Source organism: Balaenoptera physalus, assembly GCF_965194825.1.
Source record: "Balaenoptera physalus genome assembly, chromosome: 3".
Classification (NCBI taxonomy): Eukaryota; Metazoa; Chordata; class Mammalia; order Artiodactyla; family Balaenopteridae; genus Balaenoptera; species Balaenoptera physalus.
This window is the reverse complement of record NC_138890.1, coordinates 113,091,358-113,115,315: the sequence shown is the minus strand read 5'-3', so window position 1 is coordinate 113,115,315 and position 23,958 is coordinate 113,091,358. Positions and strand designations below refer to the sequence as shown.

The 23,958-nt window shown below is 35.4% G+C and overlaps 1 protein-coding gene across 18 annotated transcripts in view; it reads right to left on the bottom strand.

Annotated features, from left to right (window-relative positions):
• Positions 1-4,947: 4,947 nt before the first annotated feature.
• The window catches only part of SSBP2 (single stranded DNA binding protein 2), a 292,867-nt gene continuing 273,856 nt past the window's right edge, over positions 4,948-23,958 (bottom strand). For 16 of the 18 annotated variants that reach the window (XM_082458207.1, XM_082458213.1, XM_082458200.1 and 13 more), the window contains 5 exons: positions 23,708-23,778; positions 20,791-20,869; positions 18,443-18,471; positions 12,762-12,860; positions 4,948-5,548 (listed from right to left, as the gene is read on the bottom strand). In XM_082458207.1, the coding sequence (XP_082314333.1) occupies positions 5,519-5,548; positions 12,762-12,860; positions 18,443-18,471; positions 20,791-20,869; positions 23,708-23,778 (308 nt within the window). In that variant the 3' untranslated portion in view covers positions 4,948-5,518. The other 2 variants (XM_082458199.1, XM_082458198.1) reach the window with 2 other exon arrangements.

The window sequence follows — 23,958 nt, the reverse complement described above, 5'->3', positions numbered from 1 at the left end:
TCATAACCTATTTAAATGCATATAAAGAAATTCTTTGATATTAGAGACACCTGGTTTTTACATAAAGCATAATGTCTAATTCAATTATAGACACAGATGTCCACATTAATTACAATTTTATCATTCAGACAGCATTTATGCTAGCTTCATATGAACAATTTCCTTTACTTTTTCAATAAGTAATAAAGTTAGAGGCTAGAAATGGTAGAAACGGTAGATGAAAACCTGTATTTTTAGAATTAAATGTGAAAATGTGCGAAATTAAGGGATATTTACGTACATCTTTATGGCAACCTTTTCCATGGCATGACTAGCTCAAATATCTGTACAAAAACGGGGAGTGATAAATCCAATTGAAAATGTAATAATGCACACGTGTGCATGCATGTGTGCACACACACAGGCAGACGCTAAATTTACAACATGTACTGGGTAGCTGGTGGCCACAGCAGAATGAGGGACAGGGGATTATGAAGAGGCATTCCAGACTCCAATTACAGTTATACATTAATTGTGCGTTCATAACAGCCTGACAAATAATTGTTTTTCCAGGAAGATATTATAAGTAACATTTTAACACATGTAGTAAGAAAACATCTTAAATTCTTAAAATCACAATTAGATAAACAGTACAATAAGCTGATGGCTATAAAGAACCCTCTTTATAAAGACTTGTCCATTCATGTTTGAAACAACACCATGTCCTTTATTCATTCTAACATATAGTTTCTGTTAAGTTTTTAATTGTTGTAATGCATGGAAAGTAAATATTTTGAAATATAATCTAATAGAAAGCCACATACACAGTTTAATCTGCTTATATTAAAAACATTTCTAAGGTGTGGCTAAAATTAAAGTAGATTTATTTTCAAATTACGTAAACTGGAAAGGTTATTTGAGTTGTTTTCTAATAAGTAGATGATTAATTGCGTTTTCCTGAGCAATTCTGTCAGGACATGATGGTAATTTAGCTAATAACATGTTGTCTTGTGTTCTGAGAACACTGAAGAATCCAAATTTCATTTTCTGGGCAATGTACTGAGGTCATTTGGCACAAAAGAGAAAAGTGGGATAAAGTTTTAATGTTAACTGGGAAAAAATTCTGGGAATACTTTTTTAATAGGAATATTAATACTTGCTTTTGTCATGTTAATTGCACATCTCACTTAAAAAATGGAAATGCTAAATATTTCTAGGGACATATCATTACATTTCAATAACTGGGATAATCAAAGTGAGTCCAATTTATCCTGAGGACAGTAAATCCGCAAAGGGGGAAAAGACAAACTATACATGAAAACACTTAGTCCCACTTTAAATTTTACAGTATCAATATATTTGTCTACATACTTAAGGATGTAGACAGCAAAAATATTCACATTAAACTATCAGTGCTTACAGAAATTATTTTTCTTCTACTCAGGAAGACCATTTGTACTAAGTTAACATGGGAAACTTAGAGGAAATCCTCCTTAGGAGACCTACTCAACTGATAATTTCTCTTTAGAATATAGTTCAGGAAAGTAATTAAAGAGGTCTCAGGTGTTTTCATCTGTAGGTCACTCCTTTCAATGTGAATTACAGTTCATGGGTAAAGTTGACATTTTTGGTGAAATAACATCAACTCAATTTCTTCTAAACAAATATCTACATCAAAAGACTGTAATAACTGCACAATTCGTGGCAGTGAAGTGACCAAGGATTAGATGGTCATTTATGATCTTACCTTTAGATGCAGTGCCTTCTTAAGAAAGCCTAATGTGGACAAGCTAGCAGAGGATGTGAAAGCCGGCGAGTCCATCTGCTTATGTTTTGTATCACTCTTTCCATCCGAAATCACTTTAATCAGCTATTTTACCATTGAAATAAAATACAATCAAAGGAAGGGATTAATAGTTACCAGTTGTGCAATAACATAACGTAAGTCATAATGGAAGTGTTTTGTGAGCAAACTTCACACTGCCACCCCCAACACACACATACACACACACACGTGCAAGTTTAATATGCCAAATGGAAGTGTATTAATAGTGGTTCACTTTTCCAGTATTTCTCAAGGTATGCTTCACTGACCCAATTACCAGTGGCAGTCAGAAAGTGGAAATTGTGATTACGTCCCCTAGGAAAACTATATACTATATGAAGAAGAAAACTGTAACGGCTAAGAGGTAAAAATGTTCAGTTTGTATCTTATTTCTACTGGAGGATGCAGGGATTGGGAAGGAGGCATGGAGAAAAAGCCCAATCAAGACTTCATGGTATTAAGGACTGTGGAAAACTCTTTGCCAAGGGCACAGTTCTAAATGCTTTGCTACACATTCTCAGGATGAAATGATAGAGAAAAGGTATGGACAGACGTAGGGCTTCCTCATGTCCAAACTGAACTCATATATTTTCATTTGCTCTTTTAAACTACAAGAAGTGTTAACTGAATGATCCTATGAAATGCAACAGAGTTCAGATAGCTTAGAGAATCATAAACATAGAAATGGAACTTTTCTCTATTTTATTCCTGGAGGGAAAGGGTTGTTTTGGGCACTTTCCATGGCTCAGGGAGCAGATTTGTTAATTTTCTGGCAATAGAGAAATCTTAACCTCAGATTCTCAGCTATGTAATTCCTGTTCATCAGCAACTGAACATCCAAACTGGAACACTTGGAAAGGAGCACGAACATTCACCCATCCAATGTGTGGGTTGTTACCAGATCAGTGGCACCTCACAGCCTCTGTTCCTGTGTGCAGCTTTGCTATAAGAAAGGCAGCTGGTTAAGGACATACATACCTTAGAAAGACTTTGACATATATTTTCAACTGTAGTGAGTTAGGCAGAACGCAAAGCAGAGTAATAAGAGTTAATGTTTTCACCTATTTATTTTTATATTTCACATGTATATTTTATATGTTCAATGTAGGCAAGAATTGCTAATGTTACTGAGAGGTGAAATGTTAAAAGTAACTCAGGAACAGGTAGTATATATAAAGACCACCACAAATGCATGGAAAACATGGGTGAAAAGAGAAAGGGATAAGGTTTAAATGATTCAAAACCTAAACAAAATTAATATACAGATATACTATCCTCCATTCGGTGCATGAGAAAATTATTTGATATTGGAATTAAATATCTTTATTTTCTGGTTTTCTTGACTACAACTTCTTCAAATTTTCAATGATTTCAGGAATTTAAAAAACTAGCTATTTCTAATCTGGGTTCCAAGAGAAAGAGAAATAGGCTGAATTGATTGATTGCTATACCTTGGAAAAAGTCAATTTTACTATTTTGACCAAATAGGCTAGAAATAATGGGACCCTATTGCCTTCATATTCCAATATTACTTCCAAAATAAGAGCAAGTAAAATCATGCTCAGGATTCTTTAAGAAACAATACCTTCTTAGAAGGCAAATGAAAGAAATTCAAGATCAGTGACAATAGAGAAAGGTGTCAACAAAAGGTTTCAAAATTCTAGCATTATAAGATTAAGCTTAATAATCACAAGACTCTCAGTGTTCACACAGTTGTCATAAAAAGTGAAAGTTAAAATTATTCTTGGTAAATTCATGTGTCTGTACAAGGTGTCATCTTCAGGTTACCTTGGCTTGAGTTAAAGACCTTGTCGTTTGAATTTTTCATGAAAGCCTCTCTGTGGCTTGAAACCTTGAAGTTGTTCTCCAGTGTGCAGTCCTAGCCTCTGCACACTGTGTGATTAATGGCAACTAGTTTGATTAGTTTAAATCTGGAACATAAATTTTAATTCAGCTTCCTTTTCCCCTCTTAACAGTTCTGCCTGACATCCCTGTCATGCACAGGCAAAAATCTTTATTTTCAGAAGGAATAAATCCTTATGGATTTGAGAGAAATAAGTCATCTGGGATGAGGAACTAGTAAATATAGTGCCAAATTTTCACTTTAGAGACCATACGCCTAAAGAAAGATGGATGCCCCTTACCTGAGATTAAACAATGCTTTTCAAAGTCTCTGGAGTTTGGATATATAGTTGTTGATCAATGGTTATTTTTATCACAATTTTCAAAGAAAGGATCACCAACTTAGCTTTTAGAATGTAAAATCAGTCTTCAGACTTTTCTATTATGACTTTGGTGTTTGCATGCCTGATTAAACACAGAAAACCCAAAAGATCTGGAAAGGGCCATAGAGCAATGTGCTTTCATAAGGGAAGTGTTTTGTTTAAATTTTTCTAATGTTTTATGAACAGTTATATGAAGCAGATGTAGCCTACTGAAGTCAATGGCTAGATGAAATATAGTTACTATCATCAATAATTTCACTCTACTATAAGTCCTATATCCTGGGAACAGAGCAGGTGCTCTGCTGGCAGCAAGAAGGGACAGTCAGTTTTGCTGCTACTAAGATACCTGGGTAGAGAAGCAGCACTCCAGAGCCCCTGGCGTGTGATTAAAAACTCCCTCCCCCTTGTGCTGAAAGTCTCAATCATTTGAATGTATCTCCTTTGCAGTGTCTATGTGGAGATGTTCACAAGTCTGAATAAAAATGAGGTACATTTCACGTTAGTATGTTATTAAAAATTTAGCTCTAGCATTCCTGGTGACAAGTGACATATTCAAGCAAATGGCTGTGTTATCACTTCTGGGCTTTATCATATTAAACAGGAAATATGTTGCTAAAAATATGACGACCCCTGTCACTTTATTGCTATGGTCTAAGCAATCGCAGCTAATTAATGATTTTCCATATCATCTAAGACAAATCAAGAATTCCATCTAGAGCAGTTATTGCAGAAATATACTGTGTTAGGCTCCAGTTAAGCTTTTGTTGATTTGAAGTAATATTTTTCCTACATAAAAAGTACAAAAATACTCACTGAAGGTTACTGAGAAGTTGGTTGATTTGACATAAAGATGAAGACACACTTCTTTTCTGAGACAGTACACTTTGTGATTCACAGGATAACTTGCATCACACGCAATTTAATGAAAGCTCTCAAATAAGCGATTTTATTCCTATCCATGATTGCAGACATTTACAAAACCATAACATCTGAGTTCACCTTAAAAAATAACTTATATAAAGCAGTGATATACACAGCACAAAATAGATCAGGGAGGGGCAGGAGCAACTTTTAATAATTAAAATGTAAACGTGAAAAAAAGGATGGAATAAAAGTTCCTACTTATTTCTACTTAAGATGTCATGTGATAGTATTTTACAATGTCCTGTGGGTCAATGTATGTATGTGCATGTGTCCATATAACATACACACATACAATACATTCTCTTTCCCACACATATACATACACAGATAATCATTTGCAGTTCCGTTGAGGGCAATTCTAATATGCCGCTCTGTACAGTTGTTCGAATCACGTTTGGACCCGCTTTCTTCACAAAATAGGGGAGAGAGCAGGAAATAAAAAGGTTGGTTTGGTGTGACTGAGATTCCTTTGTTTAACTGTACACTGTGATGAATAATTTTCTTCCGTAGTAGTTCTGTGAAGGGCTGACTCACTGTGGTTTCCATGAGGAGACTTGGTAACGGATCACACACTCATTGTCATGCTAGGGGAGTACTAGAAGGAGAGAAGAATCCATATTTTAACAACAATTCTTCTACAGGCCACTAACATTCCCCTTGGTGAACAATAGTAACTGTGAACTTTAATGTCTTTTATGCACAAGCTTTAAATACAGCATAAGAATAAGAAAGCATAAAAAGAGTAAAATTATATAGAATTGACTGTCCTGAACTGTTAAATATTTCCTCTGGAAAGCAAGCAGTCTCATTCTCTCTCTGAGCTTCGGGGTTTGATAAGTACCTAGTCCCTCAGCTTTCTCCTATCTAGCCAGATTCATGTTTCATAGGCCCTTGGAACAATTTGGGTAAATCTAGTCCAAGGGTGATTCATAATAATCAAATACGTGTGAGGGATAGGATAGTCTTTGTTAGCTGTGTAAACTTGGGAGGTTACTAACCTCTTTGTGCTTGTTTCCTCACCTGTAAAATCAGCTTAATGATAGTATCGATCTTAAAGGGGTTTTGGGAGGATTGAGTGTAAAACCCTTAAAACTATGTATTTATTGAATACACGGAAAGTGCTCAGTAAATGCTGGAGTAATAGTATAACTTCCAGCTGGCCATAAGAAATCCTTATTAAAGCATTTAGAAAATACTTAAGAGTCTGATTTATACTGTAGCATATAAACTTCTTCCCTGAAGCTGTGACTCCTATCTCAATCCACAAGCATTTCTGGGTGGGAGTAGGGGCATTCTTGTTACATGTTACTTGTCAGTTTGAGGCTGACCATTGGTAAAAGGCGAGACTTTCAGAAATTTGGAAAAGTGGTCTTAACAAATGACAAACAGAAATTATTTAGATAATGATGCCAATCTACCCTCATATGCTTGAGAAATAGACTGTGACAGAAAAGTTCTAGAGCAGCTCTGCCCAACAGAACTTACTTCAACGATGGACACGTTCCACAACCTGTGGTGTCCAGTACGAAAGCCACTAGCCACATGTGGCAACTTGAGCCCATGAAATGTGGCCAGTGCCACTGAGGAACTAAAATTTTAATGTTATTTAACTTTAACTTATTTAAATATCCCCATGTAGCTGGTGGCCACCATCTTGGACAGCACAGTCTAGATCACCTGTGATGGGAAGGAGGAGCATCTACTTCCAAGTGGTAACGGTTTCCATATTTAATATGACCTCTTAAATATTTTAAATGCTTTATAAGAACCTGTGAGGACCAGGGCAAAAGGGAATTACTTTTAATGCGCTCATAATGATTGCACCTCATGGAAAGAGGCAGATAAAATGAGAGGGTTTGGTCCCAGGCTGCAGGGGCTTAACCAGGAACAGTGATGGTCCTGGGAAGGGGAGCATGACATGAACCTTCTAAAAAAGGAACAGACAGAACAGAAAGAAGTGAATTCCAAATGAGTGGAGGTCGTGCAGGAACCAGAAACGAGGTATAAGGTGTGTACTAGATAGGGATGGATTTGTTAATATGGAGAAAGCAGGATTTCCCAGGGAAGAGCGCAGGGTGACTGACAGTGGCTCAGCTGGCAGAAGTCTGGACTGGAAGTCATTAGAGTTTGATCTAGTGCTCAAACCAAAAACCCACATTGATCCTGAGTAAAAGCAGATGACTAGGCCTGAAAACGGGTCACTGGACCTTAGGGGGAGGATTGTTAATCCTTTAAACACAGGTCAAATCAAGGAAAAATCTACTTGTTAATCTCTTAATAAATAGCCTCAAATTTCCTCAGTATAGGAAAGCTTATTTATATATGTTCCTGACCTTCCACATTGGATTACAGTGAGTAGGGTGATATAAAGGGGAGACCGCCAGAGAAGCGAAAGGGGATTCAGTTTGATAGAAAAACTCCCCCTTTATGCTTGATAGTGGCAACGAAAAAGCAAAGCTAAACAAAACCTCAAGCCCCCAAACAATCATTGAGAAGGATCAGTGAAGTGGAGCCCACCTCGTCCCCGAGCTGGGAGGGGATCTACCCCCATCTCATCAGGAGACGCCATGCAAATCTCCACTACAAATAATGACAGCACACTGCCATGACCTATCCACAACCTTTGACAAAATAATCATATTTTGGCATTTGACTTTTAGGTGCAAGACTAAACAAGAAGATAAATGGATACTAAGGTTTTATTGAAAGTAGAAAACATAAGAATATGGCAAAATGGGCATAAGAAATTTAATCTATGCTTTCTTTGGCTACTGTTATTTATAGTAAGGATGGTGAGCCAATCAGTACTGCCCAGTAGAACCTTCTGTGATGATGGATATGTGCTATTCCGTGCTGTCCGGCACAGCGCCCACACGTGGCTGCTGAGTTCTTAAAACGCAGCTAATGTAATTTAGGAACTGAAAATTTAACTGTATTTAATTTTAAATAGCACAGCTAGATCATCAATCATTATTTTAAAGACAAAGATTTTAATGGGTATATATTGTGCCAATCTAAAAACAGTGAAAGACTTTAAAGCTTTTTTAAAGTCTCCTTTTTTAAAAAGGACTTCAAAGGATATGTCGGAAAAAAATTTTCTGGGTAAGTCATAATTAATTCTAGAGACCATCTCATTTAATGCACATTCCGAATAATCAGATTTTAAAAATCCCTGAATCCTTTTTTCACAAGGATTGTTCCAGTTCATTCAAATGTAATGTAACATTAGGGAATATAGTTAAGAATATATTATAGCCTTCATTCTAATTATACACCATTAAAAGTATGCATATATAGAGACAAGTATATATGCACATTCTCTCACATTCTCCATGCTACCAAGCATAGTTATTGGTTGCTCCCATTTCTTAACACTGGCAATTGTTAGGATTTTTAACCTGTGTTATTTCAAATGTCTTAAGCAAATCTTACAGTAAAATGAGAATTTGTTACAGATTCATTGGGAAGTTAAGAGAGTTAGGCTTATTCAGGGAGGAAACTGAGTGGAAAATAGGGTACAACAAGAAAGTCAGGGCCAGATTCAGTCAGAAAGGATGGAAGCACCATCTCCAAGCAATACAGCTCAAAAATTAGCAAGCATCTAATGAAATTTAAATTTTGAATAGTACAAGTAACTGTAAAATGATGCCCTAAGTGTATTTGGTACAGTAAAATAGATTGTATTTGTGTGTGACTGTCTTTATAAGCGATGGGCTATTTGCACTGCTAAGGCTGTAAACTGCTCATCTGCTGCTGCTTTTATTGAAACTGCTTCAACTAAGTAAGATTGAGGGAAATTGCAAACTTTCTAGGGAAACTCACAGAATGTGCCAGCAAAAAGGAATTTTGCTATTGATTACTATTCAAGTAGAAGTGGCTTACTGTTTTCTAGAAGTAGAAGAGCAAGTGTTAAATGGGGTATCATATTTAGAGACATAAAATATTCATGGTGTATTGTCCTGAGACCACACTGCAATGTTTCTGTTGTACTGCTGCATCAATATGCCATGACATATTCTAGTGTTTGTGTCAGAATGCTGTGATATCAGGATGCCCTGATATCACAGCATTCAAAACTATTCTGTGAGTCTGTTTCTCCTCGATCAAATGATAAAATGGCCTTACAATGCTGTTGACTGCATCAGTGTTTGGTTTAGCATGTAAAACATGAGCTAGAGAATTTATTATACCCAATTCATGTACCATGGACTCCATCAGAAATATCCATTAAATCTTTGAACAATGTGCATACATTTCTGTTCACACACTTCAAGAACACTTCAGATCTTACATTTCTGTTCATACACTTCAAGAACACTTCAGATCTTACATTTATATTTCTAAGCATCTATATAATATTTTATTTTCTTAATGAGAGATAATACTACAGGTACCTGAGCTGAACTAAAGTGAAATAAATCTAGTGTGTATGTTACTATTCAAAAAAAAAAAATTGGGGCATATGTGGTTTCTTTACAATAGAAGAAAATGAAAAAAGGCAGTAAGGGTAATAGGAAATGATCTACCACCTTGTTTATAATTTCTATTTGACACCGTGATTTTAATAGCATGTTTGCTCAGTTGATTATAGTTCAATGCTATGGTGAAAATATTCTGCTAAATTAATTCAAGAAATAAAACTAACTGCTTTCTTTACTTGAGAGGCATGAAGCACTATTCTTTGAATTAAGCCTTTTTGTATTATGTTTTTAAAGCCAAACATTTTATAGAGTTTGAACACTAGGGGGCATCTTTGTTTCTTGAAATAAAGGTTTTTTTTTGATTCCCCCCCAAAAGAGTCTGAATGTTGAAACATTTTTTGATTCCTATTTTCTTGAGTAAAGTGTGTTGGCACTGCAAGGTTTCTGCCTTTGGGTTGGACATTTCTGTTTCTATATTGATTACATTAAGTAGCATGTGTGAGGTGACTGGGATAGTGTCTGTACATGATAATCAGTCAATAGATATTTGCTCTCCTCCCAGGCCTCTTATGTGGTTAAACTTCAAGATAAAGACCGACAAACCCTCAAAAGGCAGAATGTTCAAAAATCTGTGCTTTTCAGACTTACGTGCATTAAAAACCACTAGAATTCAGTTTGCATGTTTAGTCACTGGAAATGTTTTCTTTTTAAAAATTATTTATTTATTTTTAATTGGCATATAATTGCTTTACAATGTTGTGTTAGTTTCTGCTGTACAGTGAAGTGAATCAACTATACGTATACATATATCCCCTCCCTCTTGGACCTCCTGCTTTTCCTTGATGATAGTAAAGCTAACTTAGTGGAGATACCTAGTCTATTTACTTCTTTTAGGCCTTACTACATTTGTCAGCAATGAATCTCTTTTGTCTTCTTCCTCTCTGCTCTCTTTTCTTGATCTTTTAAAAAGGTGCAAACAAAAATGTGTGGATGTGATAGAGGAAGCCACAGATAACCAGGGTGTCACTCATAGCATGTAGACCCCTCACCCAGCAGACAGAACAGCGCAGCCAGTGTGGACCCGCTTCCAAGGCTGCACTACCCTCCAGGCGGTTGTGCAGGTTCTCAACCACCATCCAAGTATTTCTCTTTTGGGGACTTTTCTAGTGGGGACAGGAGAGAGGGAGGGGGGAGACAGGAGGCAGCTTCTGTTTTCTGCTAACTCTGCACAGCAGTCTGGCGTTTTACCTGCTTCTTGGCTTCAAGAGTAGCGAAGCTGGGCCAGGAGTCAGGGGTGGGGGAAGCCCTACTCCAGTGGCTCTATATGCTACGCACATATTCCCAGAGGGATCTGCTATCCAGCATGTGCATAATCCACTTGGGGTTAAAGGATGAGGCTGGTCTTTATTCTGCACAAAGTAGTTTTTTAAGTCCTGTTCTATCTGATTCTCTGATCCCTGTGAAGAGCTTTCTGATGCCAACTCTGAAGCAGCTCCCCTCTCTGGCAAACAAGGCGGCAGTCGCCCACAACAAATCTGGGAAGGAAGGAGGGGAGAGTTCCTGTCGTCGCTGCCCCTAAAGTTAAAGTCACGTGGAACCTTTTTAAAGAAGTTTTCTTTTCCAATACAGAATTAATACTTTCCTTGGTGCTCTTAAAACACCTGGTTTATATCTATTGTAGCACTTATTAATCTGATGTATGGTTTAATTAGTTGTGTAAACATGTTCTTCCCATCAGATTGCATTGTTTGAGGTTAGGGATGTGTTATGTTTGTTTCAGAATATTTTGTCCTTAACCTAGTGCTTTGCATAGTGCAGGCTCAATACATGTTGAATTGAACTGAATTAATTATAATATACCTCACTGAATTATACCATTACCGGAAGAATTAGCATAAAATGAAATTAATGTCTCTAATTAGATAAAGTGAACATTAATTAATTAAAATTAACTAATTTGTCCATAGTCTTGAAGCAAACTAGTGAAAGAACCGGGCTCTAAGAAATCCCATAATCCTAAGCATTATGAAAAACTATATAGTTCCTCATATTTTTCTATTTCCTCATCATTGACAGGCTAATCTTTTGATTTCTTTAAATATGAGTTTTTATGTTTACCTTCTTGGTTCTCACTAATCATAAATATCCTACAAATGAAACAGATAAACTAAAGATCATCATATTATTTCTAGTTTTAACGGAAATTAAAGTCTAAAAACAAGGGAAGTCTTGTCCCATGCCGAGGTGCTAGGTCAACACCAAGAAGTAAAGGAAACCGCAGAACACTCAATCTTGGGTTCCATTTTGGGAAGCAGCCACTCTGCGCAAAAGTAGGTATGTTACTAGCCACCGCTTCAAATTCTGATGGCATCACCTCTGATAAAGGTCTGGGCAAAATGAAGGTAATTTTCTCTTCTGATTCTGTTTATAGTTTGGTAGAGCCTCCATTATTTTAATGATGGCGGTACAGGTATTGGAGGCGCTGATTCTATGAACATGAAACTAGTTTGGGTTCTGAACTCGTTTATTCCAGTTCAGGAGTTCTTAGCAGAGAATGTGCATCAGCATCACTGACGAAGCTTTTCCACATGGGAGGACGCCTGGCCCCACTCCTGGAAGTTCTGATTCGCTGGGTCCAGGGAGGGTTCTGGGAAATTGTATTTTAAAAAATTCTATAGATGCTTCTTATGTGAAATCTTAGTTAATAAACTACTGTATAATGCAGTAAGTCCTTGAGAAAAGATACCATGTTGTCCTCTTGGTCTTTCCAGTGCCCAGCACATTGCTGTGGCCTGTAGTCAGTGCTCAGTGACTGTTAAATGAAGGAATGAATTTGATCGCTTCTCCATTTGCTCCTATCTACTCCTATGGAGACATGAAATGATACTGCCTTTGCTTAACACTATAGTCACACAGAAAACGACGTGGATATCCCGTTCGGGTTAAATGTAAATAACTCGTTAACATACAAGACAGGAAAGTCTAGTGCATAATGTAAAGACAGCTTAGAGACAATTTTCAGAGCTTTCAGGACAGCACTGAGAATAAACCTGGTTTTGCAGTGATCAAAGACATTTTAGTAATGTGAAAAATTTATAAAAACGATCACATATGCAACCTGTTTCTAGTACATTCCTTTATGGTGGATGTTTTCTAAAGGAAAATTAGGATTAAAGTTTTTGTCTTTGTAACTATGTACATAGAATCGGAGTAGAAAGTTTATTTTTTAATACTTTCAAAGAAATTCCACTTAGTTTTCTAACTTTTAAAAGATCAACCTATTGAACTCTAGATAAACAGTCGTAATAATGGCTTTATGCATTTATTCTAAAGAAGAGCTTCAGAAATAAAATCTGGATATAGTAATGTAGTCAAGGGAATACTTACACTCTCACTCTGAAAAGGATTTAAGAAATTTCCCCCCATTTCGCCATCATCCCTAGGAGTGCCCGGCTGATTACTCAGGCTCATATTATTGGGAGAATTCTGTAAACAAGATTTAGAAAACAAAGCATTTTGAAGATTTTAATTTCCCTTTTACATGGTACTGTTTCAAACATGGAATCTATACCATCATCTCTAAGGACAAAGCAGACTTATAATTCCAATCTCAGACTTCTACCATGGATTCTGTTCATTCTTTGCACCTTGACAAGTACTAATGCTTTCCCAAATGAAAATTAAAAAACAGAAAACCCCAAATAATTCACTGTAACTCTTCGTCTTAGTCTCAGAATCATTTATTCCATTTCCCACTCTCAGTTCATAGTTCCTAGACTTCTGGAGAGTTTAAGAAACATTCCCAGGAGGGGCATGATGAAGAGTGCAGTCTACACACTGATCGGGCGGGATGGAACAATAACTTCCCTGGGTGATTTTACTAATCAAACTTGAAAGGTCACTGTTTTGATAAATATTTCCCTTTAATTCTACATGTGGTTTACATAGTAACACGACTTTAACCATTATTTTTATATGAACCGTAAGGAAAAAAGGAAAATGGTTAACGAGTTAAGAACAAGAGAAATAAATACCTCAGGACTTGAGAATTCAGTATGTACTTGTACAGGAAAAGGAGGCTCAGAGGTGGAGTGATTTAGAACCCTTTCCTATCATTTGTTTGAGCAGATTTATTTGAAACTTTTAAGATGAAATGGCTGATATTAGCAATCTAATCAAACACAAAGTTAACAGTATACTGCTTTATATTCTATTTAAATTCGCTAGTCGTTTTTGCTGTGCGATTTTAGCCACGTGAGGTCATCTGATACTCCACGTCGATAGGGAATACAGAATGGCAGCGGCGTATAAAGCATGCTCACACAGGATTGCAACTGTGACTAAGGGATTCTTGTAAAAATAAACTTGAAGGTTAAAAACTTTTACTTGTTATTTCAAATGTAAGCCAGGTTTTAGAGTTTTTTCCTGAGCCGTTGCCATTTTATATTCTGTTTTCGAATAAGTTTTTAGATTTTTTAAACAAAATTGCTCTGAGGATTTTGACTTAACTAAAACCAAGTTAGGCAATAAAAACGAAATGTCATGAATGGGTTATCCCCAGAAGAATATGTGCTTTTTAAAAATATGGTCAAACTGTAAAGCAGAGGCAGGTAGATGAGCTGGTAGAAACAGAGCTTGTATCTTGTCCTGCTGTGCACCCCACAGGGAGGATCTGAGAACAGGGATCCTCTGAAGTCCGTAGGAGCTCCATTTGCCAGCGAACCCCAAGGGCTGGGGAACCACAGCTTAATGGCATAAAGAGGATTCTATTTTTTTTTTTTTTGGAAAAAATTTTTTTCCTCTGAAAATGTTAGTTTCCCAAGTATAAAGTAACTGGACTTTGAAATGAACATGGATAACCTGATTTCCTGAAAAAAAAAAATTAAGTAAAATTGAAGTGCAATTAACTAAGCTATAGGTAACTAAGCTACAACTCGTGAATAAAGTTATTAATCAACTGTGTCTTGAAAGCAGGAATGATAATGCTTACTTAGCTCAAAAAAGGGCAAATTTATAAAAACACTATAAGATTTACCCAAAATCTAGAAGTCTCTGGTGAAGGCAGATTTGTCATTTCATACATAGTGGAGAAACTGGCAATCTTGGAATAAAAAATAATCTAACATACCTATACAGGGGTATTTGAGCATGTATTTGGATGCTGCATACTTTTACATATTCAAACAGATATATGAAACGAGCCTTCTCCATCCTTGCGTAATAGTCACACTCCTAGCCTTAAGTACGTGAGGTGCCCTGAAAGGAGCAGCATATCTCTGACTAAACTGGGCTGCTCCCAGACTCTGCTGCATTTTTGCCATGTCTCATTTCTTTTTTTATTTTTTAAAAGAAGTTTTATTGGAGTATAGTTGATTTACAATGTTGTGTTAGTTTCAGGTGTATGGCAAAGTGTATCAGTTATACATATACATATATCTACTCTTTTTAAGATTCTTTTCCCATATGGGCCATTACAGAGTATTGAGTAGAGTTCCCTGTGTGATACAGTAGGTCCTTATTAGTTGTCTCTTTTATATATAGTAGTGTGTATATGTCAATCCCAATCTCCCAATTTATCCCCCGCCCCTTACCACAGGTAACTATAAGTTTGTTTTCCACATCTGTAACTCTATTTTTGTTTTGTAGATAAGTTCATTTGTATCCTTTTTTTAAACTCCACATCGAAGTGATATCATTTCTTGATTTTCAATTCTGAAAGTCTGGCTACTTTCAAATTGATTCCTGACTCAAAGTGTCGATTTAAAAATATTTGAAGTTTGAAAGTAACATTACAGTAATATTTAAATACTTATAAAACACTTCATGGTGTTGCTTCTGTTTTCCATGCAATCTTTTCATAGCATGGTGGCTCAGCATTAAACTTTTTTAGGGGGGAGTGGTGGTGGTGTATATGAGAACATTGAGAGGCATATTAAAAGGACACATTCAACACACAAAACTGAGCTAGTATCAGATCTCTGAAACCTGTTCCTATCTAGCTCACTGGGCATATTTGAAAATCATGAAATGATAGAACATCTTTAAAAAATCTGAGGTAATCTCTGCAAAATGTTGTGAAAACAGCAAAAGTTGCTCAATGAGGAGTCTTAAGGAAATTGTGCTGTCCATGGTCACTGGGTGACATGATGAAGATATAGCTAAAGATATACTCAGTATTGGTATCTGAGGAACAGCTAAGACAGTGGTTCCAAACACCAGCCCAGAGCAGGTTATGACGGTGGGTGGCAATGAACTGTGTGTATGCTGCATTTAACTGTAGCTGTTTGTGTGCAGTGTCTCCAGTAGATTGCATCAACAAGGGAAGAATATAATGCACAAAAAGGGCACAGGTTGGTCAAACAACTTCTTAAAATGGAGTTAAGAAATTTAAAAAATGTAATACTGATGCTTGACAAAATACAGGTTTAACTGGAGAATTAGGAAGATGCAGCTAGAGACCCAAGAGCAATTTTGAACACAACTGCTAAGCAGAAGTGGTTAAGATCATCTTCTGATTCACAAATAAGAATGACTAGAAAAAGAATAGGATGAAAAGGAATGAGCCCAGGAAATAAGAGAAAAGGGAGAAGAGAGCTTCTTGAGATGGCCGGACATGAGGTGGAAAAGGAAGAAGGTGGGGAAAACGAAGTTAGTGACAACTTGCATAGCTTGGAGTAAAAGGCTGAAAAATTCAGCTGTGAGTCGAAAGACGTAGGGAAAAAATAATTGTACAATATGTTTGATGCTGCTGATTATAGATAAAGTGACAGACAAGTGGAGATGGGACAGACAATAGTGGTACCATCACCCAGACAGCCTGGTTAGAGCCTGGAGCCAAGGAACGAGGCGTGGGGGCAGGGCTGAAATGAGACACTTAGGAGCCCATTTGAAGGTGGATGCAACCAGTCATTTCTAGTACATTGTTAAGTGGCAAGTTTATTACTTGGGCATAATTCTTTTTTTTAAAATTTTTTTTCTTTATTTTTACTTATTTATTTTGGCTGCGACGCACGGCATGCAGGAGGATCTTATTTCCCTGACTAGGGATCGAACCCGTACCCCCTGCAGTAGAAGTGCAGAGTCTTAACCACTGGACTGCTGGGGAATTCCCTTGGGCATAATTCTTATGTCAATTGAAACGTACTTGAACTTTCCTTTGTAAAGTTTTTCCCTATTGTATTTGTTTGGTCTCCTTAGTTATACTGAACTTCTTGAGGGCAGAGACAATATCTTGTTTGTCTTTGGAATTTCATAGCCCAGAATAATGCCTTGGCATATTAATGTTTACTGAATGAAGGAATTCCTGCCGAAGTACAAACCATTTGAGGGCAAAGATTATGTTTGTATTTAAAGAAGTCTTTTGTATTTCCCCATAGTGCACAAGGCAATACTCAGTACATAAAAGTACACAATGGGTGGTCAATTAATGCTTAAAGAATAAACAGTAATCACTAGGCAAGAGAATGTTATCAGCAGCAGGCACAGTGTGGTGGAAAAACTTGCTTCTGGTTATAGGAAGGGGAAAATAAGCATAGAGGGAATAGCAATAGATCTGATATGAGGGCAGATTAGAAGATGGTATTTTATTTGTCATTATGGCCCTTAAAATTTTTTAAAGTGCTTTATAAATTACAAAGTACATTCCCATATAGAATTTCATTTACATCTATGTAGTGTACAAGGTTATGTCAGTGGAAACGTTACGAAGACGGCCTTAAGCAATCTGGATGTTCCCGCCTTTGTGTAATGAAGAATTATCTTTAGACATTAGAATATGTTTCTCAAATATAACTTCAGACATTTTACTGTGACCACAAAGCACAATTCAGCCAACATCAATTGTTAGATACCTAAGACAGCCAATACAATCATGGTCATCTGGTTTGTAAAGGTGCTTCCCAGAAAGAAGGCTCTAATGGTATTATACAATGAATCTTATTTTGAAAACAAGGTTTTTGAAGGCTTACCTAATACTATTTCTCACAGAGCTAAGATGGTGCCGTTTGTATATATCTATTTTTAGAAAAGAAAAAGATCTTCCTGATTGTTTCTAAACAGACGTCCAAAGTGCATGATGAAGTTCCTAGGCCAAGCAGCCAAGCGATGCAGATACAATGTCAGAATGCCAATTAAACGCTCTTTTTTTCTTCTTAGCTTGAAGTCTTAATTTATAAGTTTCTATAGCTCAACTTCATTTTATTTTTCTTGGCATCAGGAATTTTGCTTTATTATACATGAATATAAATTCAAAGTGGAATTAAAAATGAAGTCATCCTTTAATGAATTTCTGTATTTATTGATATAAAGCAGACTTCTGAGAGAGTCATTCTAGTGGTAGTTAATAATTAGTTCTTATCAGCCATTCTAAATATACATTTGACCCACAGAGAAGTATTTTAAAATTCATCATGACCTAAAAAGTATTTAGGTATTCTTCAAAAAATATACGGCATCTTAGCAAAGCATTAATTTTAGATACTCAGATGACTGACAGAGGAAAAACAGAGACATGTGCTATTGGAAGGGTCACTTTCCTACTTCTATTAATATAATTTTCCTCTAATTACTTTCTTACTCTATTTTGTGGAACTATAATAATGATTGAGGACATCAGCATTGCCTGATAAGGGTTTGGAAGACAAATGAGATGTATAAATGCAATGCCCTTACAACATATAATAACCACTTTTTCAAATTTACCTCTTTTTGTGTTGCTCTAGACTTCTTTACATTTTCAAAAGATTATCTATAGTATGTCAGTTTGCTTTACAAATGCGTAATATCATAATGTGATTAAACTGATTATTATTTGCTTGGGTATCAATTAATCATGTATAGCATATCCTGTAAATGAATCCTAGCATGCTTTGAAATATTCTTAAAAGACTAATTTTACCCTTTCCCACAGATTATATGCATTAATATTTTACACTTCTACTTAATTATATCTGGCCTTCTACTTTCAAACTCTTTAAGAACAAAATTCATAACGTTATTCTCAATCTTAATAAGAGTTCTGTGTGGAATAAAACACAGATAAAAAACAACACACAATACATAATACTCACCTTGGAAATACTGTCCATATCTCCTGAGCCTAAAACAAAATATGGAAAGAAAGCCTTTATTAGGTAATGATTCTATCTGTAAATTAAATACTCCTTTAAAATAAACAAATGTAGTAATGCAGTACACTCTATGTATTTGCAGTGTATATCTCTTGGATTTTTGAATCTCAAAAAATTACTTTTCTCTTATACTGTGTGGTAAGTATCATCTGATGGCAAATGCAAGGAAGAGTTGTACCTTTCCTTCCCAATCATCTACTTTTTTTGGTAATGGCAGAATAAAATACTATTGCTATCATAAATTCCTGAAAGTGAAACAGTAGACATATATATCCTACTCAATTCAAAACTTTAAAATTTGTACACTAATACACATGTGTATATATATATTTATAGATATGTAAATAGAGAACGAGAGAGAGAGAGATCTCTCTTTTCTGAAATGATGCTTCTGTACATCTGATAAAGTACAAAACAGGCATTTGCAACAATACCTGACAATATTCTGAACCATGTTTTACTATAATAACCAAAATCAAAGTATAATATTTTTAAGAAAATTTTGGCAGCAACAAATATTCATGGCAATCCATCAAAAGTAAAAATGTTTTCAAAATGTAACATTGTGGTTTTATTTTAATTCTTAGGAGAAATGGACAATCAATACTAATTTCTTACTTAAGAAATGGAATCATAACTTAGGTAACAAAGAAAAATAATCAGATCCTTGCCACAATTTTAGCTTTATTTTTAACTATTTAAATAATTTTCCTGGCATAAAAATATTATAATATTTTAATAGTACAGCATTCAGCAGACGGTCACAAATAAAGTAAAGGCTTATTAACATTAGTTTATAAATAGGCATAATGTTAAGTACTGAATGTATATATGCAATTATGTATCTATAAATATATACAATATTCATTATAGATGACAAGTATATGTGAAACTATTCTGCAAATTCTGTTCTAGTGAGTAATATAACTGAGAATCTTCTCACTATGACCAAATGCCATCTTTTTGTGAATGATTTTACAAATTAAAAGATTGGAAAGTAAATTATTTTGCAATAAATTAGAAAGTAAAATTCTACAATGGTGCTATCCCCAGTAGAACTTTGTGTGATGCTGGAAATGTTTCCTTGTGCTGTCTGTTATGATAGCCATTAGCTCATGTGACTATGTGCACTTGATATGTGGCAGTGCACCTGAAGAACTAAATTTTACATTTAATTTGATTTAGAATTAAATAGTCACACATGACTAGTAACTACCACAACTGGACAGTGCAAATTAACATTTTGAAAACTAGGCAAAACAAGCATGGATCCTTAAAAGCACAAAAGTCTATCAAAAAAAAAAGGTCTATCAAAGTGTTGTAAATAATTTCTTGATTACTGAAGTTACATAGCTTTTCGAAGTATCAGAGGATGGCATTTCCTGACCTAGGGTGGGGCTGTGAAATCCGTGTATAACCTGAGTTACTCGTGGCATAGTTTCTCCAACTTAAGTAAAAGATGGTTCTTTTTCAAAAGAAAAAATTATCACAAACCTCCAACCCCACTGTCAACTTTTAAAATAGTTTATGATATATGATGATGATAAACATACAAACATAAAATAAATATCTTTTTCCCCTTGTTTTGGTTTTGCATTTGGCCTGCCTACATATACAGTATGCTGTGTGACCAGGTCAATTTTGTACCACTTGTCTCTGTTTCTCACTGCTGTGAAACTTTTTGTTCACCTTGCAGATATTTGGCTTCATTTGGTAAGAACACATCATTTATGAAGTATGTTTACAACCATTATTTGCACTTGAAATCAGCTTTATCACGAACACAGACAATGTGGGCAGTGTTCTCTCTTAAGAGAATCATTCAGATTATCCAGAATATGATTACCAATTTTACTTTTTAAAAAGAGACAAACATTAAAATGCAAAAACAAAATCAAGAAATTCTTGCAGAGGACTGAAGTTCCTCTGAGACTGTGTCTACAGACCTTTGGAGACAAAGAAACCCACTGTGAGGATACCATGGTCCTCTAGGTGCCCAAAGCAGCAGTGTCTCCTTTTATCATAAACACTCAGATTTTGATAAGTTAAAGTAAATACCTGTGAATATGAGCTAGGTTAGAACAATTCTCACATATCTGATTTTCCAAATAATCTTTAGCCATCATAGCGAATATCCTATGGATTAAACTATCAGTTGTAGATAAAAGCTGAAGCATTTCAAAATGAGTTCCCATACAAAGAAGAACTTCGCAAGTCATGATATTCACTATGTAGAATTAAGGTTTTGTTTTGAATTCATTCCTGAACATCAGATTTAATATCCTTACCTAAAGAGCCATTCATGTGATGTGACTCCATTCCTCCTAATGCACCCATGGGACCATCTGACCCAGGGCCCATTGGAAACTATTTAAAAAATGGAGAAAATGACTGTGATCACATTGAAAACAATTGTTTATCTCAATGTCACAATACCTATCTTTAACACTGTAAGACACTTCTACAACTTATTTTCATTTCCAAATTATGGAGATTATTTTCCTGGATTTTTTTCCAGCCTTCTAGATTCTCTAACTGGACTGCTACTTCCCTCATTCCATCTTCTCTGTGTTCTAGATCTTCAGGCTAATCCTCATTCATATCCAAATTTTTCTTCAGATATCCTTAACCAGAAAGCACATATATTCCAGTGCAAGTGAGAAGATAAGTATTTTATGCTATTGACAAATTTTGCTATTATAAACCAGAGGTAATTCTTAAGAAGCTGCTAAAGGTATTGGCTTATTAATAAGAATAATTGAACATTATATGCCAACATTAACATTTTTCTTAGCAGACAATCTATCTTTGTTCAAATGGACATGATAAATAATTTCATCTTGCAGGTTAAATACATTTAGCTCCTTGGGGATAGCTGAATATAGCTAAGTCTTCTTGGCAGTCTCAACTATGTCAGTTCAATCACAATTAGGCATTCAATAGCAGTTATATTTAACATTTTTTAAAGTAGTGGGTATTTCATTTTCAAGTGAAACCTTACATTAGAAGCCTAGTACAACACAGATGTGAAGAGATGTGCTGTGGTAGAGTTGGTGGTGGAGAGCCCATGACCTGCCCGCTTAGTCTCTCCCTCAACTCCCTGGAATACTTCTAAGGAAACTCAGACCTCAGTTTGAAGACAGGCTATCTATAATTACCTTATGTTTACAGTTAAGATAGATTACTGAAAACACTTGTTCTTAAAAGTTCCCATGCCCAAATCATTTCTTCCATGTTGTATGGTGCAGAATACTGAATGTGTTGCGTGTTATGTATGTGTATCGATGGGATTGTGGTGGTTACTAATCATACAGGCTTCGGGGGAAGATTGCCCTGAGTGGACACCCTGTATACCACCGACTCTGTGTGGAAAGAAGATAGCTTTCCATCACCGTGCTCACACAAACCACATGCTTATACATTTTCACAGGATAATGCCAACTCTGTTGCCTAAAATTTTGTTGCCTAAAACACATGGATGGATTGTGTTTTTTGGGGTTTTTTTTCAGTAAACCACTTGGAATACGCATGCCTCTAATGAGAGGTCAAAGAAATTAACTTTGAACTTACTGTTGTTTTTCAGGTTTTTTCAAAAGCATAGTTTAGATCTGGGCTGAGAAACTGGTGCCGGTGAGGCCAACAGCCGGTGAACCTCCTTGGTTTGGTCCTTTTATCCGGCCCCCACTGCGTGTTAAACAACACTAAGACTGTAGGTATTATACTTGAAGCACATAATACTGCAGTCCTAGCCCCCAGCAGGCATTTGCTTTGACTACCTCTGGCTGAAATGAATGACATTTGGAAGAGTGACATGTTCAGCTTCTGCTTCTCTTGAATCTCTTATCTTTGTAACAAGTAAGAGAAGCAGAATGGAACACACTTGGGTGATATCAGTTTAGCTGTCTGCAGAAATGTCTTCAGTACCATATGCTCCTGGTTTCCTCCCATATCCCCTCCCTTTCAAATATCAAGTTTTAAGATCTGAAATTGCAGTATGAAGAGCTTTTCTACATTTGTGCTGCATTTCTAAAATGAACATTGTTCATGATCATATTCCGTGTTCTTTAAAATCTCTGTGAAAACACCTTTTAGACATTACTGACAGAAAATTGTTTCTTTTTCCTGAAAAAGAATTTATTTGATTATACAAAGGGAATACTGGTAACTGAAGGCAGTGCTGCTTAACAGAAATAATATGTAAGGTTCAAATGTGAACTATATAAAAAAATTTAGATTTATTAGCAGCCATCTTTAAAAAGTAAAAAGAAACAGGTGAAGTTAATTTTAATAATTTTATTTACTTATATAATCAAAATTATCAATCAAAATACAGTCAGTATAATATTTTAATGAGATATTTTATATATTTTTTCATATTAAGTCCTCAAAATCCAGGGTGTGTTGCATACCTGCAGCACATCTCAGTTTGGACTAGCCCTATTTCAAGTACCATAACATACTGGACAATTTAAAGTTTCCCTTTGCTGTCCTCACTGCTAGGAAGCTCAATTATAATATTTCATCCCCAGTTTTTGGTATACTTTTGGAAATTCTTTATATGTGTTTTGATTTTTCTTTAATTTGAGCTACATTTTATTCATATATATATATACCTATGTATTAACTGTATTTTCTTATATATTTTGTTAATATGTAGGTCTTATAGATATCATTCTTCTGTAAGCGTTCATGGAAAAATCATGACCATATGCTTTATTAAGTACACTCAAATTCTTTCTGTAGAACTGCTTCAGTTCTATATTTAAACTCCAGATTTCAAAAATTTAAAGAAAAACAGGCATATTCAACTTCCTAATTTAGTTTCAAGTTTAACAGGAAAAAAAAAAACAACCACCTGAAGAAATTAGTGATGTGTAAAATGAGGTGAACATATGATTACACATTAACTGTCACTTTCAAATAGTCAATATTAATTATTAGGTATTCGAGATAAAATAAGGCTACATATCAACATTTTATAATTAAGTTCTCTTTTACATTTATATTATACTGATATGAAATCTCTTGTTATGTATGTTATATATTATGGTTTTTTCCAACCCAGAACATAGAATTTGATTTTTTGATATCCAGTAAGATCCTGGATAATAAAATATAAAGCTTAAACAGTATCAAGGAAAAGGAATGTACTTAGAGTTTGAGTCTTCAAATACATTCCAAATATTTAAAAAAATGCATAGTTACATTAGGCCTGTTAGGTCCAGGAGGTACTGCATTCATTAAAGTATACATGTTGTCTCCAGAGTTGGTTGAGTCTGAAACAAAATATTACTGAATTAATATCTTTCATTATAATCTACGCCCAAGTCATCACAAAGTAATAATCAAAGATGATCTGGACACTTATGCATATTTATAGCTACAGCACTTGAAATAGTCATTACTAATGTTCAGAAACAAATATCTGTAAGTCATTTTCTGACCCAAAAATTATC